Source organism: Oryzias latipes, chromosome 11, assembly GCF_053564925.1.
Source record: "Oryzias latipes strain Hd-rR chromosome 11, Olatipes_Hd-rR_3.1".
Lineage (NCBI taxonomy): Eukaryota > Metazoa > Chordata > Actinopteri > Beloniformes > Adrianichthyidae > Oryzias > Oryzias latipes.
Window position 1 is genome coordinate 25,464,120 of NC_136247.1, and position 18,549 is coordinate 25,482,668.

The 18,549-nt window shown below is 43.9% G+C and overlaps 1 protein-coding gene across 1 annotated transcript; it reads left to right on the top strand.

The window, feature by feature from the left end:
* The first annotated feature begins 1,004 nt into the window (after positions 1-1,004).
* LOC101169298 (saxitoxin and tetrodotoxin-binding protein 1) lies at positions 1,005-16,505 on the top strand. The gene is made up of 14 exons (XM_004073733.5): positions 1,005-1,280; positions 1,663-1,808; positions 1,896-1,990; positions 2,188-2,313; positions 2,389-2,508; positions 2,639-2,689; positions 11,073-11,150; positions 12,398-12,550; positions 14,765-14,985; positions 15,367-15,512; positions 15,600-15,694; positions 15,892-16,017; positions 16,093-16,212; positions 16,339-16,505. Exons 1-14 carry the CDS (start codon positions 1,161-1,163, stop codon positions 16,389-16,391), a joined length of 1,650 nt encoding a protein of 549 aa, XP_004073781.2. The 5' UTR covers positions 1,005-1,160; the 3' UTR covers positions 16,392-16,505.
* The last annotated feature ends 2,044 nt before the right edge of the window (positions 16,506-18,549 follow it).

Here is an 18,549-nt window from a genome sequence, read left to right on the forward strand (position 1 = left end):
AATAGTGCACTGTGATCAAATGGCCTCTGTTGTCAAAGCAAAACAAGTCTGTGCCCACCTTTGCCCAAGGTCTATTTGGCAAAGGGGGCTTGCCATTCTGCACGAGTGCTGCTCCAAACCATGTGTCTGAGGCATCACTCTGCACTGTGAGCTCCTCCTCCAGGCTGTAATACTTCAGCACAGGAGCATTGGTACTAGTTTCCTTTAGTTTTTGTGTGAGTTTTCTCAGCACCTCACACTGGTCAAAGAGATGTGGGCAGAACTTGGCTAAATAGTTCACCATTCCTAAGAGCCTCTGTAGTGCTTTGACATCTGCAGGTTGTGGCATTTCATTGATGGCTCTAACTTTTTCAGGGTCTTTCTTCAACCCATCAGCTGTTAGAAAATGTCCAATGTAGGCAACTTCTTTTCGGCGCAATTTCAATTTTTCGGCATTTAATTTGAAGTTCTTCTGTATGCACCTGTTTAAGAACAGTCTTAATTTCTAATCATGATCACGTTCAGCAGCCTCTTGTGTCTCCCCTTAGCCTGTGATCAGTACATCATGTGCAATTTTGAAATATGTGAAGTTTCTGTGTGAATTTTTCATGTGCAGCTCTGACCAGGTGATGCAATCTATGATGCATAGTGGTTCTAGCGGCCGGGGTGCAGCGGTAGGGCGGTCGACCCATGATTGTAAGATTGCAGGTTCGATTCCAGCCTTGCACACCCATGAGTCGAAGTGTCCTTGGGCAAGACACTGAACCCCACCTTGCCTCTGGTGGTAGGCGGGCGCCTGTGTTTGGCAGCGGAGCCGCCACCAGTGTGTGAATGTGTGTGTGACTGGGTGAATGGGTGTGTGACTGTAAAGCGCTTTGTCCTTGTAGGAAGAAAGGCGCTATATAAGTATACGCCATTTACCATTTTTCCTTCAGAAAAACACAAATCAATGCATTTCTCTCAATCACATCTCTTTAAATATTCTCTGAGTAGAGTCCCATTGATCCCATTGATCTGGTGAGTGGTGAGTGGAAATTCCCTTCTGTTTGATCCCATTAATCATTAGCATTTCGCTTTAAAAAGTGATTTGTGTGTACCGAGAACACAAAAAGTTTGAGTTGACCCCATTACAGGTTTTAAAAGCTCCTGTCAGTGCGGCAGAGTTTCTGTGTCTGATAAAGATGAGTGCAGAGAAGATCTCAGTGCTGCTGCTGCTGGCAGTGATCGGCTCACATGCAGCTCCAAACGCCTCAGAGTGTGACGGTTTGACCAAAAGGCTGCCGACAAAAGACCTGAACAAGGTGAAGCACGGAGGGACGCTTTCATGAGGAAGTTTGACTGCATGATGAATCAGCAGGTTATGGAGACGTGTTGACAGGCTCTGCAAGTATGAAGAAAAGATGGAAGGAGATGTTTGAAAAGCTCATCTTCTTTAATTCTTGTGTCTCGCTGTGGGTGGTGAGCAGGTGGAGGAAACATCTAGAGGTGGAGGTTTGACTGAGGAGGATAGGGATAGACGGAGGCAGATGATCGACTGTAGTGACCCCTAAAAGTCGTGCTCTCATGTGCAACATTTCCCTTCATTTGCTCCACAAACGTTTCAAACGTTTGTGTTTTTTATTTCATTGTTAAATTCTGACATGTTTTCAGCCGCTGATTCAAACACGCCTTTGCTTCATGCAGATTTTCAGTAACTGGGTTCTGGTCTGGGGCGTGTCCGACCGTGAAGAAGCTATAGATATGTTGCCAAATGTCTCCAGCTCACACGTGGAGTTTAAACTCCTTCCAGACAACAAAACCTTCTCGTACATCGAGAGGAACATGTTCAAGTGAGTTCTGCCTCTGGAACTTAAAGCGTATCATTCCATGTGACGTTTCCTGTTTACGTGACGTCGGTTTGTGTTGCTGTTTCTCAGTCACAACCTTTCTTCCTGCACTACTTACTTCATCCATATGACCGTACCATCTAATATTGAGACCGAGCTCCAAACCCTGCATGCTGACAACATCCGTAAGTGTCAAAAAAAAGACGGAGTGCACGTCTTAATCAATGATTCATCTATTATTCATTTAATTTTTTTATTAAATAAAAGTTATTATTTTGTGATTGATTAATTAAACAAAAAGGATAAAAAAAAACGATGCTTTGGCTTTGATATGACCTAAAACGAGTTGTTTACTTTGTCCACTACTGTTTTTGTGTGTCAGGACTAGAGAAGGGCAGACAGCCTGTGGAGTACAATGACACCGGAGCTGTGGACTTCTATGAAAGCTGCTCTGATTGTTTGCTGCTGGTCTACAAGTCCTCAAGATTTCGATACCTGCTCAGCTACAGTAAAACCCATGTTCACACTGAAAACAGACTTTCGGTTTGACTGTTTGATCTCACTCTTATATGCTGTGTGTCAGAGGAAGAAGGGTCACATCGGGACGTTGAGCAGCACAAAGCCGCCCATGACGACCACAGGAAACTCGCCGAGTGTCTGGGGTTCCCTAAAAAGAAGCCGTACGTCTATGACAGAGTGGCTGGTGAGTGTCAATCACATCACGGAGAGGACAACTGAACAACCGGGGCACAGTACTAGAAGAAAGGACAGTAAAGGCATTTGTTGTTGTCAAAAATAACTAATCGTTTGTTTGTTTTCTTCTATCAACCCAGACTTCTGTCACAAGAAATCCGCTCCAGAAGCAAACCCTGATAACCAGTCTTAGGAGGATTGTTTCAACTTTTATCAGCAAGAATAGTTTGTAATGAAATAAAAAAACAAGCAAAAAAGTGTAATAAGTGTTTTGGATTCTCAAAATAAAAAGAGCTGCTCATTTTTTACCTGTATGTTTCTAAGGAATTAATAGATTCCTTTCCAAATCCTACTCTACACTGTAGAGGACATCCTGAGCTTTCCAGTGATGTGTCATGTGATGAGTTTGCATCCTAGGAACTCTAAGTTTTACATCTACCAAGATGGCTGCCATACCATTTACCTCATTTTATGGAAAGGTGAAAGGCAAGTCCAATATTCTGTATCTATTCCTTTTTTTTGCCATGATACTTATATATATTCTTGGTCATAAACATGTTAGGAACAATATTTTTAGATCTAAAAAAAGTTTCATGTTTTCTGTTTTAAAACAGCAGGCGTTTAATGAATGTCCACTGTAGAGGACACCGGGACCATTTTAATGTACTTAATGGCTGCACATTATTTTAGGAGAAAAAAGTGAAGCAGAGAGGATTCTATACCAGATGGTTAAGGGAGATTCAGATTTGGAGCTTTTGGATGATAAAAAGGATGAGGATGAGATTCAGGAAAAAAATAACTTATTTTTTTACTTAACTTGAATTCATTCATTTTCGTAATTCATTTTCTATACCGTTTTATCCCTTTCGGGGTCACGGGGCTGCTGGAGCCTATCCCGGCCACTTGTGGGCGAAGGCAGGGGACAACCTGAACAAGTCGCCAGTTTGTCTCAGGGTAGATTGTCCACAATCACACATCCATTCACTCTCACACTCACACCTAGGGACAATTTAGAGTTGCCAATTAACCTAAGAAGCATGTTTTTGGACGGTGGGAGGAAGCCGGAGATCCCGGAGAGAACCCACACATGCACGGGGAGAACATGCGAACTCCACACAGAAAGGTCTCCCATTGATGTTGATTTTTCACATCCCCCACCCAGGACCTCAGGTCCAGGAACAACAGTTCGGTTTCCGTCCTGGTCGTGGAACAGTAGTCAAAGTCTACTTTATTGTCGATTCTTCACATGTGCATCACATACAATGAATCGGAATTCCGTTTCTTATTCTCTCATGTCTGTTCAAGAGAAGAAAAATAAAATAAGATGAATAAATGAAAAGAAAGACAATTTGGCTAGTAGCCATTAAAGTACGAGTGCACTTGAGGCAGTGTCTCAAGGCAGCGGGGGGGGGGGGGTTTCGTTTGAGCACTGTTCATGGGGTGAGATGGGTGGTGGGTAGGTGGAGAGGGGAGAGGGTGTTTAGCATTCCTTATGGCTGGTGTGTGAAGCTGTTTCTGAGCCTGGTGGTGCGGTAGCGGAGGCTGCTGTACCTCCTCCCCGAGGGCAGAAGGCTTGTGTGCAGGGTGGTGTGCGTCCTTGATTATTGTTAGTGCTTTGTTTGTGAAGCGGATGATGTATAAGTCCTGCAGGTAGAGGAGTGGTGCTCCAATGATTCTCCTGGCTGTGTTGATTATGCGCTGCAGGGCTCTCCTGTTGCTGTGTGTGCAGCTGCCACCCCACACAGTGATGCAGCTGGAGAGGATGCTCTCAATGGTTCCTCTGTAAAATGTGGTCATGATGGCTTGAGAAGCACCTGATCTTTTTAGTTTCCGCAGGAAGTAAAGAAGTTGCTGGCCTTTCTTTGCCAATGATGTGGTGTTGGCGGTCCAGGAGAGGTCCTCATTGATGTGTACCCCCAGGAATTTTGTGGTGCTCACTCTCTCCACAGCAGTACCGTCGATGATCAGTGGCAGGTGTTGAGTGTGGCCCCTCTGGAAGTTGACAACAATCTCCTTTGTCTTGCTGACATTTAGCAGGAGCTTATTATCTCCGGACCATTTTGTCAGCAGATCTACCTCTTCCCTGTTGTTGGTCTCATGGCCCTTGGTGATAAGACCTACCATGGTTGTGTCGTCTGCAAATTTCACAAGGTGGTTGGTGCTGTGGGTTGTTGTGCAGTCATGTGTCAGCAGGGTGAAGAGCAGCGGACTAAGCACAAAGCCTCGGGGTTCCCCGGTGTTGAGGATGATTGTATTTGAGGTGTTGTTGCCGGCACGTACTACATAACAGCTCTACACCATCTTAAGGGTGCTGGAGGGAATGCGGGAGTTTGCTCATCCAGTCCAGATGTGTTTTGTGGATTTGGAGTAGGCGTTCGACCGCTTTCCACATGGTGTCCTTTGGAGGGTGCTTTGGGAGTATGGGGTCCGGGGAGCCTTACTGAGGGCTGTCCAGTGATCTTATCCTCACTTTAACTCAAACCTGTTGCTGGTGCAGGTTGGACTCCGGCAAGGATGCTCTTTATCACCGGTTCTGTTCATAGTTTTTATGGACACAGGCAGGGGCCGGAGGGGGGTCTGGTTTGGGGACCACAGGGTTTCATCTCTGCTTTTTGCAGATGACTTTGTCCTGTTGGCTTCATCAAGCTGGGACCTCCAGCGTGCATTAGGGCGGTTTGTGGCAGAGTGTGAAGCGGCTGGGATGAGGGTCAACCCCGCTTAGTCTGAGGCGTGTTTCTCGACCGAAGAAAGGTAGTTTGCCCTCTCTTGGTGGGTGAAGTGTCCCTGCCCAAGGTGGAGAAGTTTAAATATCTTGGAGTCTTGTCCATGAGGAGGGGAAGACAGGAGCATGAGATTGACAGGCAGATCGGAGTGGCGTCCATAGTTATGCCGTTGATGTACTGGTCCGTTGTGGTGAGGAGAGAGCTGAGCCAATAAGCAATGCTCTCAATTTACCGGTCGATCTTCCTCTGTAGCAGATGGTCCAACAAGTAACAAAAGAGTGATACAGAATTTTGTTGTTTTAGAACAAAATTGAATGTTTTTTGGGTGAATATCACTCTAAAGATTTAACCTGCTCCTTTTTTCTGATTTTCCAAATTTCAAAAACTTCTATTTTCACAGAAATATCGTGCTGTTATCTTCTACAGTGGACGTGTTGGGAAATTAAAATAAAAAACATCTAAAAAAAATTAAAATTGTAAGGTGTTTCTTTTAGGCCCAAATAGATAAGAAATCACAAAAAACAGAAATTGTGAGACACTTTTTTTCCTAAGTTCTCAGGAGGATATCTCATTTTATTTTAATTTTTTTAATGATTTTGGTTCTTTTGAGACAAAACACATTTGAAAAAATAACAACAGTCTGTCATTATAGAACTGGAAAATAACAAAATATACAAACCGCACTTTAAGATCCACTTAAAAAAGTCACACAGAACTAGGTTATTATATTCAAACTGATTAAGTAAATAGCTATTAAGAACAACAAAATTAATCCACAACTAGTACTTTAATCTTGTGGCACATAACCCCTTAGCAGAAAGTAGTCTATTTAAGTGTACTACAAGTTTACTTGGTCTGTCCCTGGGGGGTGGGTTCGGGTCTTTGCCCCTGGGTACTGGGCCCCGCCAAGTCTCCAACTGTGGCCGAGCCTGGTCGGGCCAAGTTAACAACACCCCTGGTGGGTCCCCTTTCTCCCCGGGGTGCTCCCCTCCTGGGCGGGGGCGGCTGGCCCCTGCCTTGCTCCTCCCTGGACCAACCGTGGGCCGGGTGGGTGGCTGCCTGGAGTGTGGGGCGGGTCTCCCTTGGGGGGTCCTGGCTCGTACCTGGGGTTGGGGCGGGGGAATGCCCGGAACTCCTGGGGGGTGGTGGGCTGCTCGTATGGGGCTGTGGGCGCCCTTCTCGGGTGGGGCCCTTCGTTGGGCTCTCCCGGCGCGGCGGGGGGCTGCCCTCCTGGTTGGGCTGGGGCGACGCTCCCTTTCCCTCCATGCCTCCCTGCTCTCTGGCTCTGGGGGCCTCGCGGCGGTCCTCCTGGCCCTGGCCTGGGTGGTGGGCTGGGTCGCCCAGGGTGCGGTTGTTCCCTGCCTGCGGCCGTGTGGCGTTGGGGGTTCCGGCTGCCGCTGCTGATGCGGCGGGGGTCTTGGTGTGGGGATGGCTGGGCACTCTCCTTCCTTCTTTTCACATTCCACCGTCCATTTTAGAAAAACATAAACACCTGAGCACAGGTGTTAGCTCACCTTTGCACTAAAAGTTTGCATGATTAAATGACTGAAATATTTCACACTAGTTGGTTTAAAGGCATAAGTATGTGTGTGTGAACACTATCTGTTTTGTGTACATGTTGACATGTGGACGTTTTTTTTTTCTTTCAGCCAGCAGGTGTGTTGATAAAATTTGAGTGTGTGTGGACAGGCCCCGCCCTTTTTGTACTACATTTGAACCTTACCATAATGATTAACAACCAGTAAACTTGTTGCTTTATGCTGCTTCATGGTCTTATCCCCACCCTCCTATTATCACCCTCTTACCCCCCCTCTCTCTCTAACATCCCTCTCTCTACTTCCCTTCTTTCCTTTTCCGTCCGGTCCAACACTAAAGATTTTCAAACCTGATTGGAATTAATAAAGTTTGGCCTCAATTACAAAAGGGGTTTATTCAGACATACCTTTGGTTTGTCTGAAGATTAATAACCCCTCTTGTTAAAGTAAAATATGTCCAACGCAAGAGGCCGTCAGCTCTCATCTGCCTGCCCAGCTGTTGGACAGGACAAGTTAAAAAAAAAAAAACAACTTTAAGTGTACTTTTTTTTTTGTGCCCTGCTGTCCTGTTTTAGTTCTTTGGTTTTTGTGTTTTTTGTCCGCTCCTCACGAGCTCACGCGGCATGATTGAATAATCAAGTGCAGGAGCGGACTACTTCTTTGTATTTTGTTTGTCATTTTTGTTAAAGTCACTTCCTCTCTTTTCTATTGGACATTGTTTTATAAGTGCCGTATCTGACCGAGTGTGCTGTGCATCACAGTTTTCTTGCATATTTGAATTTTTTATTTTTGGTTTTGCAACGATTGTGATTTTCTTTTTTTCGCACGTTTGCTGTGATGTCATCGGTACAATGGTATTGTACTGCAAATAATGATCCTGTGTTAATAAAACTTTGACTTGCTTTATGGCAGTTATAAGTTTTTACTCGGTGTAACATTTGGCGTTGTCGGCAGGATACCAAAGGGAAGTGACTTGATTTTTTTTCTGTAAACTCTGCAGAGCATTTGTCTTTTACTTATTTTTGAGGACAGCAGGGGCAGTATCTGCTCAGGAGTCGTGGAGTCTGAGAAGGGGGACATGTCACGGCGGATAAAGGACCTGGAAAATGAACTTGCTACCGTGAGAGCGGCAGCCACAAACCCCGGTCCGTCATCCTCACCTGGAGCCTCAAGTGCGAACATTGAGACTGTAAGACCAACTCCAGTGATCTATGTGCAGCAGGACAGAAAGCTGCCTGTTTTTTTCAGGAAATCTGGACAATACAGACTCATTGACTTTGAATGGATTGAACTAATGACCATTGCTGTACAAACCAGGGGAAGATCTGAGAATGAACGAGCCCAAATTGTCTTTGATCATCTTGAGGGAGCTGCTCGTACAGAGATAAACTTTTTGCCCAGAGATCAAAGAGAATGTGTTGAGGGTATTTTTGCAGCTCTTAAAGATGTATATGGTGGAACACACTCTCGGGTTGCATTACAACGAAAAAATTTTTAACCGCAAGCAACAAGAGAGTGAATCGTTAATCGATTATTCACATTCTTTAATGGAACTTTAATGGAATTCTTCAATGGAGCAGATAGTAAAATCTGATGGGCATGCTGCTGTTACAGCATCCAAAGACCTGCGTGACCAATTCTGTGATGGTGTCAGTAATTCAGCATTGAGGATGAGGTTGAATGATCTGATTAATGTCAACCCACAGTGGACTATTCGGGAAGTGAGGGGTAAAGCCACTACGTGGATGGCACAATATGGAAATCAGCCTCTGAAGCTTAACTGTAGTACAGTGGCTGCCTCCTCTGAGAGTGTTACCTGTAGTTCCTCAGAATATGGTGAATTAATGTCCTTGTTGAAACCACAACAGACACAGCTAGAATTGGTCATTAAGGCCTTCAAACGTCAGAGTTCACCTCCCTCTAGAGTACACACAATGAGGCCAAGAAGAACTGTAGATGGGAAACCAATCCTCTTCAGATGCGAACAGAGTGGGCATATTGCCAAATTTTGCCCTGAAAAGATTTAGGGGAGAGAATGTGACTGGAATGCCATCAAAACCAGCAGGAAACTAGAACCCCCCAGTGCACAGAGCCAAACACTGGTGGGGGGTTTGCAAGGCTACACTGATGACCTTCAAATGAACAGACTGATTGGGGAGTGTGTGGAGGGGGAGGTTGATTTTGAAGGGGTTATGGTTCCATGTCTGATGGATCCAGGGTCTTTGGTCACCACCCTAACCGAAAGTTGTTTTCGAACTAACTTTTCTCACCTGTCTGAACAAAGCTTTAAAGATTGTGGGTGGCTGGGCCTGTAAGCTGCAAATGGATTAAGCATTCCCCTACTTGGGTTACATTGAGTTGGATGTCACAGTACTGGGTGTAACCCTTCCCAGCCGAGGCATATTGATTGTAATAGACCCAATGGACTATTCCATGAAGCAAAGGAAGGTTTCTGTGCCTGGGGTGTTGGGAATGAAAGTGTTTAACCCTTTGTTCTGTGAATTACACGAGCAATATGGCTCAGACCTTTGGGAGGCCCCTGTCTTTAGTTGGAGGAAGTCCCTGAGATTCTCCCAGAAGATGGAGGTAATTAATAACTCTCCTGACCCTTATCCTGCACGTCTACAAGGTAAGAAGCCTGTTTGCATTCCGCCGGGTAGTCTGGTGTATGTCCCTGTGACATGTCCACATATGCCTGCGCATCAACATGTAGATCTTTGTGTTGAGCCCTTGGGGCCAGAGAATAATGGTCTCCCTGAGGGCTTGTTGGTTTCGCCTTCCTTAGTGAAAGCAGAAGGAGGTAGGACATATGTCCCCGTTACCAATGTTGGTACGAGTGAGACATGGTTAACACCCCGGAGAGTGGTGGCTGCATTCCAAACAGTTTGTGTGGCACAAGGGAGTGGACCTGAGGCATGCATTTCAGTTAATTCTGAAAGTTGTGTGGCCACAACCTTTAGCTCTGAAGCTACTCCAGATACCACTGACTCAATTCTGCCACAGCTTGAGCATCTGGATGAAAAGGACAAAGAGCAGGTTAAGGCTCTGTTGTCAAAATACAACAGAGTTTTTGCTAAGAATGACCTTGATGTGGGTTGGACAAATCTAATGACACATGAGATCCTACTATTAGATGAAACACCAGTCAGACAGCCATGCAGAAGAATTCATCCATTCCAGTATGAGCTGGCACGCAGCCACATCAAACAGTTGCTAAAAAGTCATTTTATCCAAGAAAGCAGCAGCCCATATGCATCACCCATTGTGCTTGTGCAAAAATAGGATGGTGGTCTGAGGAAGTTCGTAATGGTAAATGGTGTATACTTATATAGCACTTTCTACCTTCTTACGAAGGCCCAAGCGCTTTACAGTCACAGTCCCATTCACCCATGCACACACACATTCACACACTGATGGCGGCTCCGCTGCAGAACATTGGCGCCAACCTCCAACCAGGGGCAAGGTGGGGTTCAGTGTCTTGCCCAAGGACACAGGGGCGTGCAAGGCAGGAATCGAACCTGCAATCTCACGATCATGGGTTGACCGCCCTACCGCTGCACCACGGCCGCCCATTCAGCTGCCGAGTAGATTACAGGCAGCTGACTGCTAGGACCAGAAAAGATGCATTCCCCTTGCCAAGAATTGACGAGTCTTTGGAGGCTTTGGCTGGAGCACAGTGGTTCACAACACTTGATTTAGCCAGTGGATACATCCAGGTGGAGGTGGCTGAAAAGGACAAGGCAAAAACAGCTTTTTGCACACCGTTTGGTTTATTTGAGTTCAATCGAATGCCTTTTGGGTTATACAATGCACCCAGCACTTTCCAGCGCCTCATGGAAAGACTTTTTGAGGACTGTCGTTTTCAGTCGGTGCTACTGTATCTGGATGATGTCATTGTTTTTTCTTCCTCTGTTGAACAACATCTGCAACGTTTAGAACAAGTTTTCTCTCGGTTAGATGCACAAGGCTTAAAGTGCCGTTTTTTTTAGAAGCAGCTGAAGTATTTGGGCCATGTGGTGTCAGCTGAGGAGCTGTCGACTGATCCAGAGAAAGCTGTTGTAGTCCGTGACTGGAGAAGACCAGCTAACCTAGCTGACCTCAGATCTTTTTTGGGGCTTGCAAGCTACTACGGAAGGTTTATCGCATGGTTTGCAAAGATTGCTTCTCCATTAAACCATTTGGTAGCTAGATTTCTCCCTCCTGGAAGAAAGGGTAAGACGCCTAAAAAGCCGGTGGATGAATTTTGGGACGCAGAGTGTGAGCAAAGCTTTCAGGAACTGAAGCTTTAAAAACTACCCCTGTTCTTGCTTATGCAGACTTTCAGAAACCCTTTGTGGTGGAGGTAGATGCTAGTCATGCGGGGTTGGGGGCTGTACTGTCTCAAGAGCATGAAGGTAAGTGGCGTCCCGTGGCTTTTGCAAGTCGTAGCTTTAAGCCTACCGAAAGGAACATGAATAACTACAGCTCCATGAATTTGGAGCTTGTGGCAATCAAGTGGGCGGTTACGGAGAAGTTTCGGGAGTATCTGCTGGGGAACGCATGCAGTGTTCACGGACAACAACCCGTTAAGTCATCTAGCGACAGCAAAGTTGGGTGCCACAGAGCAAAGGTCTGAGCTGGCAGCGTTTGATTTTACAAAAAAAGTATAGCCCAGGTTCCCAAAATGCCAATGCTGAGACGTTGTCCCGTCAGCATCCAGTGTTGGAGTTGTCAGAGGCTAGGCCTTTGGAGAGTGAGAGGGTTTTAGGGGTGCAAGCGGAGATAAGTACTTTACCTGGGTTGTCTCCTTCAGACCTCTACCCTTTACAGCAGCAAGACCCTGTCCTTGGTCCCTTTATGAAATACTGGGAAAGCGGTAAAATGCCAGATGCAAGACAGAGGCACGGGTTAAGTAAACCAGTCTGGGAATTGATAAGGCAGTGGAAGCGTCTCCGGGAGCACGAGTCGGTACTCTACCGCTGTATTTACAGTTCAGACGGACAGGGAGAAGCTAATCAGTTAGTGCTGCCTCAGTCTTTACAGGAGTCCATTCTTCACTCCCTGCATTATGAGCATGACCATCAGGGCACCGAACGGACTTTGCAGTTGATTCAGTCGATGTATTATTGGCCGAACATGTATTCAGATGTGGAGAAGTGGTGCAGGAGCTGTAAGAGGTGCGTTTTTTAGGCATTACAGCCTAAAATAAAGACTTATATGGGTTCAGTGAAAGCCTCTCGACCTCAAGAAATTCTGGCAATAGATTTTACTGTGCTGGATCCGGCTACTGATGGTAGGGAAGAACATTTTGGTGATGACAGATGTGTTTTCAAAATATGCACAAACGGTCCGTACAAAAGATCAATGAGCTAGCACTGTTGCAGAGCCAGCATTTATTCGGACCAGAAGCAGAATTTTGAAAGTAATCTAGTGCACCAACTTTGCAAACTTTATCAGATTGACAAAAGCCACACAACCCCTTACCATCCCCAAGGGAATGAGCAATGTGAACGCTTTAACCGCACACTGCACGACCTCTTACGAACATTACCTCCTGAACAGAAACGCAGATGGCCTCAGCACCTTTCTCAAATTACATTAGCCTACAAGCGACTGTCCATCAATCAACTGGTATGACCCCATATTTTCTGATGTTTGGCAGAGAACCGAGGTTTCCCTTTGGGCGAATGGTTTGAAGAGCACCAGATCTCTTTAGCTGTGGCCTACGAAGCGGTGCAGCGTAGGATGGAAAACGTCAGGAGACAAAGAGACCTTAAGATGAAGGATCAGTGTCTGGCCCCAGATTTTGAGGAGGGTGATTTCGTGTACACTCGGAATCATGGAGGTTTTGTAATGAAATTAAAAGCCTTTTGTCACAGTCCATAATATAATTTTTCATCTTTTTCTATTTAATTGTATTAAATAAAAAAATAATCATAATTTTAAGTTTACCAAATATAGATATTAAATACAGATAAAAATTACACTGGCTCACTTTTACTGGTAAACGTTTTCTTATGCTAAGGGGTTACAGACACTTTAAAAGGTTCCACAAAAGTTGGACATTTTGTCTAGAATTATTAGGAGAATACTTAAGAACCCTATTACCACAGCTACAGTGAATTCAGAGATACAACTATTAATGTAACTTAAATTAGTACAAATGATCATGGAAAAAAAATCAGCTTAAAACTTTTTATTACAGTCCATAATGTAATATGAATACTTTTTTTTTTACCTCATTCTAATTTAACGAAGAAAAAACCAAGTCAGTTAAATTTTAACTGAAAAAAACTATTTTTCAAACTAGTTAAAGATGAGGTTTATGGGAAAGGCTTTGAATTTGCGAGTTAATTTACCCAACAAGATTCTTTGAAATTGCAAAATGCATTAATATCGTTTTTATTGTTGATGATAGTGTTGTTGAAGGTTTGTCAACTGTTGTTTTTTTTAACTTTATTATTAAAAACAAATAGAACAGTTATTCATGACAAGAACAATAGTCATAACAATAAGAATGCCAGGGGATAGTACATGTATTACAGACTAAACAAAATAGATGGTGTGTTAAAAAAAAATGCATAATGAGTAGTAGCTATCTAGCGTGATTGTTTTGGTTGCAAATGAGCCACAAGCAATCGATGCAGTGCCACCGCCTTTTTTATCTCCCTTGGTAGTAAATAGAAAGTTAAAATTTAGTGGGGAAGCTTCAGTGAGACTAACAGGAGCATGAGTACCTAGCCAGGTCTCTGTTAAAAAAAGTAATCTAAGTTGTTGTCTAAAATGAGCTCTTTCACAATAAAAGATGTGTTTAAAGACAGCCAATGTTTAAAACAGCAAAGTTCAAAACCATGTGTGCGTGCAGATGGATTGATTCATATTTTTTGTCCAGTCATGCGTGAATGTGATTGAGATATCAAACTGTGCTGGTGGATTTGAGCTGGGGGTGTTTGTGAGATCTGCTTCTTTTGTGAACTGGGATGTGTTGAGTGAAAACTGTGGTTCTAACTGAGGATGGATGCTGGTGGACCAGACGGTCAGTGATCAGTTTAGCAGAGCGGAGTGTGAGTTCAATGTTCATGGACAGAAGTTGAGATCCTGTTTGGTTTGGATGGATGCCGTCTGTTTTAAAGAGAGATGGTCTGTTTTAGAAGGTGGTGAAATTGTCAACATATGGAATATTATTGGAAATACAGTTTCTTTTAATGAGATATGAATATATCTGGGATGCCTTGGCGAGCAAAATGAGCCTTAAGTTTTTTATCACTATAGTGAACTTTGTGTCTGGTAGATAATCTATTTCCCAAAGATGTGTGTAATAGTGCACTGTGATCAAATAGTCTCTGTTGTCAAAGCAAAACAAGTCTGTGCCCACCTTTGCCCAAGGTCTATTTGGCAAAGGCGGCTTACCATTCTGCATGAGTGCTGCTCCCAACCATGTGTCTGAGGCATCACACTGCACTGTGAGCTTCATTTAGTCTTTAGTCAAAGAGATGTGGGCAGAACTTGGCTAAATAGTTCACCATTCCTAAGAGCCTCTGCAGTGCTTTGACATCTGCAGGTTGTGGCATTTCATTGATGGCTCTCACTTTTTCAGGGTTTATCTTCAACCCATCAGCTGTTAGAAAATGTCCAATGTAGGCAACTTCTTTTCGGTGCAATTTTAATTTTTCTGCATTTAATTTGAAGTTCTTCTGTATGCACCTGTTTAAGAACAGTCTTAATTTCTAATCATGATCACGTTCAGCAGCCTCTTGTGTCTCCCCTTAGCCTGTGATCAGTACATCATCTGCAATTTTGAAATATGTGGAGTTTCTGTGAGGATTTGTCATGTGCAGCTCTGACCAGGTGATGCAATCTATGATGCATAGTGGTTCAAGCTGTCTTTTTCCTTCAGAAAAACCCAAATCAATGCATTTTTCTCAATAACATCTCTTTAAATATTCTCTGAGTAGAGTCACATTGATCTGGTGGGCAGTTGAAATTCCCTTCTGTTTGATCCCATTAATCATTAGCATTTCGCTTTAAGAAGTTATTTGTGTGTACCGAGAACACACAAAGTTTGAGTTGACCCCATTACAGGTTTTAAAAGCTCCTGTCAGTGCGGCAGAGTTTCTGTGTCTGATAAAGATGAGTGCAGAGAAGATCTCAGTGCTGCTGCTGCTGGCAGTGATCGGCTCACATGCAGCTCCAAACGCCTCAGAGTGTGACGGTTTGGCCAAAAGGCTGCCGACAAAAGACCTGAACAAGGTGAAGCACGGAGGGACGCTTTCATGAGGAAGTTTGACTGCATGATGAATCAGCAGGTTATGGAGACATGTTGACAGGCTCTGCAAGTGTGAAGAAAAGATGGAAGGAGATGTTTGAAAAGCTCATCTTCTTTGACTCTTGTGTCTTGCTGTGGGTGGTGAGCAGGTGGAGGAACATCTAGATGTGGAGGTTTGACTGAGGAGGATAGGGATAGATGGAGGCAGATGATCGACTTTGGTGACCCCTAAAAGTCGTGCTCTGATGTGCAACATTTCCCTTCATTTGCTCCACAAACATTTCAAACTTTTGTGTTTTTTATTTCATTATTAAATTCTAACTTGTTCTCAGCCACTGATTCAAACACGCCTTTGCTTCATGCAGATTTTCAGGAACTGGGTTCTGGTCTGGGGCGTGTCCGACCATGAAGCAGTTGAAGCTTTCTTGCCAAATGTGTCCAGCTCACACGTGGAGTTTAAACTCCTTCCAGACAATAAAACCTTCTCGTACATCGAGAGGACCATATTCCAGTGAGTTCTGCCTCTGGAACTTAAAGCGTATCATTCCATGTGACGTTTCCTGTTCACGTGACGTCGGTTTGTGTTGCTTTTTCTCAGTCACAACCTTTCTTCCTGCACTACGAGCTTCATCAATGTGACCGTACCTTCTAACAATGAGACCGAGCTCCAAACCCTGCATGCAGTCAACATCCGTAAGTGTCAATAAAGACGTTGTGCTCGTCTTACTCATTGATTCATCTATTAGTTATTTAGTTTTTCAAAAATAATAGTAATAAAACACATTTTGTGATTAATGAATTAAACAAAAATGATCAAAAACCGGTGCTTCGGCTTTGTAATGACCTAAAACGAGTTGTTTACTTTGTCCACTACTGTTTTTGTGTGTCAGGAGTGGAGGAGGACGGACAGCCTGTGGAGTACAATGACACCGGAGCTGTGGACTTCTATGAGAGCTGCTCTGATTGTTTGTTGCTGGTTTACAAGTGCTCAAGAGTTCGATACCTGCTCAGCTACAGTAAAACCCATGTTCACACTGAAAACAGACTTTCGGTTTGACTGTTTGATCTCACTCTCATATGCTGTGTGTCAGAGGAAGAAGGTTCACATCGGGACGTTGAGCAGCACAAAGCCGCCCATGACGACCACAGGAAACTCACAGAGTGTCTGAGGTTCCCTAAAAAGAAGCCGTACGTCTATGACGGAGTGGCTGGTGAGTGTCAACCACAACACTGAGAGGACAAACAAACAACCGCGGCACAGTACTAGAAGAAAGGACAGTAAAGGCATTTGTTGTTGACAAAAATAACTAATTGTTTTTTTTCTTCTATCAACCCAGACTTCTGTCACAAGAAATCCGCTCCAGAAGCAAACCCTGATAATCAGTCTTAGGAGGAACGTTTCAACTTTTATCAGCAAGAATAGTTTGTAATGAAATTTAAAAAAGCAGAAAAGTGTAATGAGCGTTTTGGGTTCTCAAAATAAAAAGAGCTGCTTCTTTTAAAAGGCCTTTCTTTTTATTTCATATCTCATATTTTGTTGATATTTTTTTTAATGATCTGTTTTTTTGAGACAAAATACATTTGAAAAAATAACAGCAGTATGTCATTGTAGAACTGGAAAATAACAACATATACAAACTGTACTTTAAGATACACTTAAAAAAGTCACACAAAACTAGGATATTATATTCAAATTGATTAAGAACTCCTCCAGGGCCAACTTGATGGCTAAGAGTTCCCAGTTTCCCACGTCGTAATTGCTTTCTGTGGGTGATAATTTTTGTGAGTAGATGGCACAAGGTTTTAGCTTGCCTGAGGACAATTTTCTTTGAGACAGGACTGCACCAACACCGGAATCGGATGTGTCGACTTCGATGATGAATTGCCTAGTGGGATCGGGTTGAATAAGAATGGGTGCGGAGACAAAGAGTCTTTTGAGGGTGTCGAAGGAGGCCTGAGCTTTTGGGTTCCATTTAAAGGATTTGGAGATCGAAGTGAGCTGAGTAAGCGGAGAGGCAATGCTGCTATAGTTAGGAATAAATGTACGGTAAAAATTACAGAGCCCCAGAAATTGTTGCAACTTCTTACGAGTTTCTGGCAGTTCCCACAGGGAAATGGCTTCAATTTTGGCCGGTTCGGGGCGGATGCTACCTGCTTCAAAGACGTAACCCAGGAAATGAATGGATGAAACATGGAATTCACATTTTTCGGCCTTAACAAAAAGTTGGTTTTGCAAAAGTCTGGACAAAACAAGGTGTACATGGTTCTCGTGTTGAGTGGGGTCATAAGAATAAATTAAGATGTCATCTAAATAGACTAATACAAAGCAGTTAATGAAGTCACGAGAGGACATCATTCACAAGCAGCTGGAAGACTGTGGGGACATTGGTCAAGCCAAATGGCATTACAAGATACTCGTAATGACCAAGGGGAATGTCACGCTCCGGTCCGGAGTGAGACCAACAGGTCCAAGGCAAAAACAATAAAAACCACTCCAGAAGTTTTTGTGAATGTAAAAATGACTTATTTATTTTCTAGCAGGTAACCAGCAATGTCAATACATGCTCTGAAACACAAACTCCTCTCTCTCCTGAACCAAAATTCTCACTCTTTTATAAGACATGGTCCCTCCCCTGGGCCATGTGGTTCCAGTTGAGGTTAATGGTTGATTTTTGGTCAGGCTCTACAAAAGCCTACCAAACCCAGAAGTTGGGTCCGTTGACCCAGGAAGTGAAACTGAAGAAGGTAAGACACAAGTCAGCAAAACTTACAAAAACATAAACATAATACACCCAAACAAATCACCCAAAACAATAAAAGAGTTAACAGTGTGTATATCAGCGTGTGTTATCAGGAACTTGCTAAAATGTTTTAAATGGTTGAATGTGTGCGCCCACCCAACCAGCATTAGCTTGGTTCCTGAGTATATGATGTGTATGTGTGTGTATGTTTGAGTTCCTGTGTGGAGTTTCAGTCACGGGAAACTGCCACAGGGAGTGTTGAATGCGGTCTTCCATTCATCACCTTCTCTCATGCATACAAGGTGATAGGCGTTTTGGAGATCTAATTTAGAAAATATACTAGCTCCTTGAACTGAATCGAATACGGAGCTAATGAGTGGAAGAGAATACTTATCTTTAGCTGTTATTTGGTTAAGTTCGCAGTAATCAATACAGGGGCGTAAGGATTTATCCTTCTTTTCAACAAAGAAGAACCCCGCGCCCACTGGAGAAGCTGAGGGACGATTGTGTCCCGAGGAAAGTGCCTCTTGGATGTATGACCCCCATGGCTGCTTTCTCGGGACCGGATAGATTAAATAATCTACCTTTAGGTAAGGTAGAGCCCTGAAGTAATTCCATGGCACAATCATAAGGTCAATGAAGTGGTAGGGAACTGGGTTTGGCTTTGCTGAAAATGGCCTTGAATTTATGATAACACGAAGGAACTTTAGAGAGATCAAAATTTTCGGAAATAGCTTCACAGTGGGGTGTGGCGGCAGGAATGGCTGACTGGAGACAGTTAGCCAAACAAAACACGCTCCAATTAAT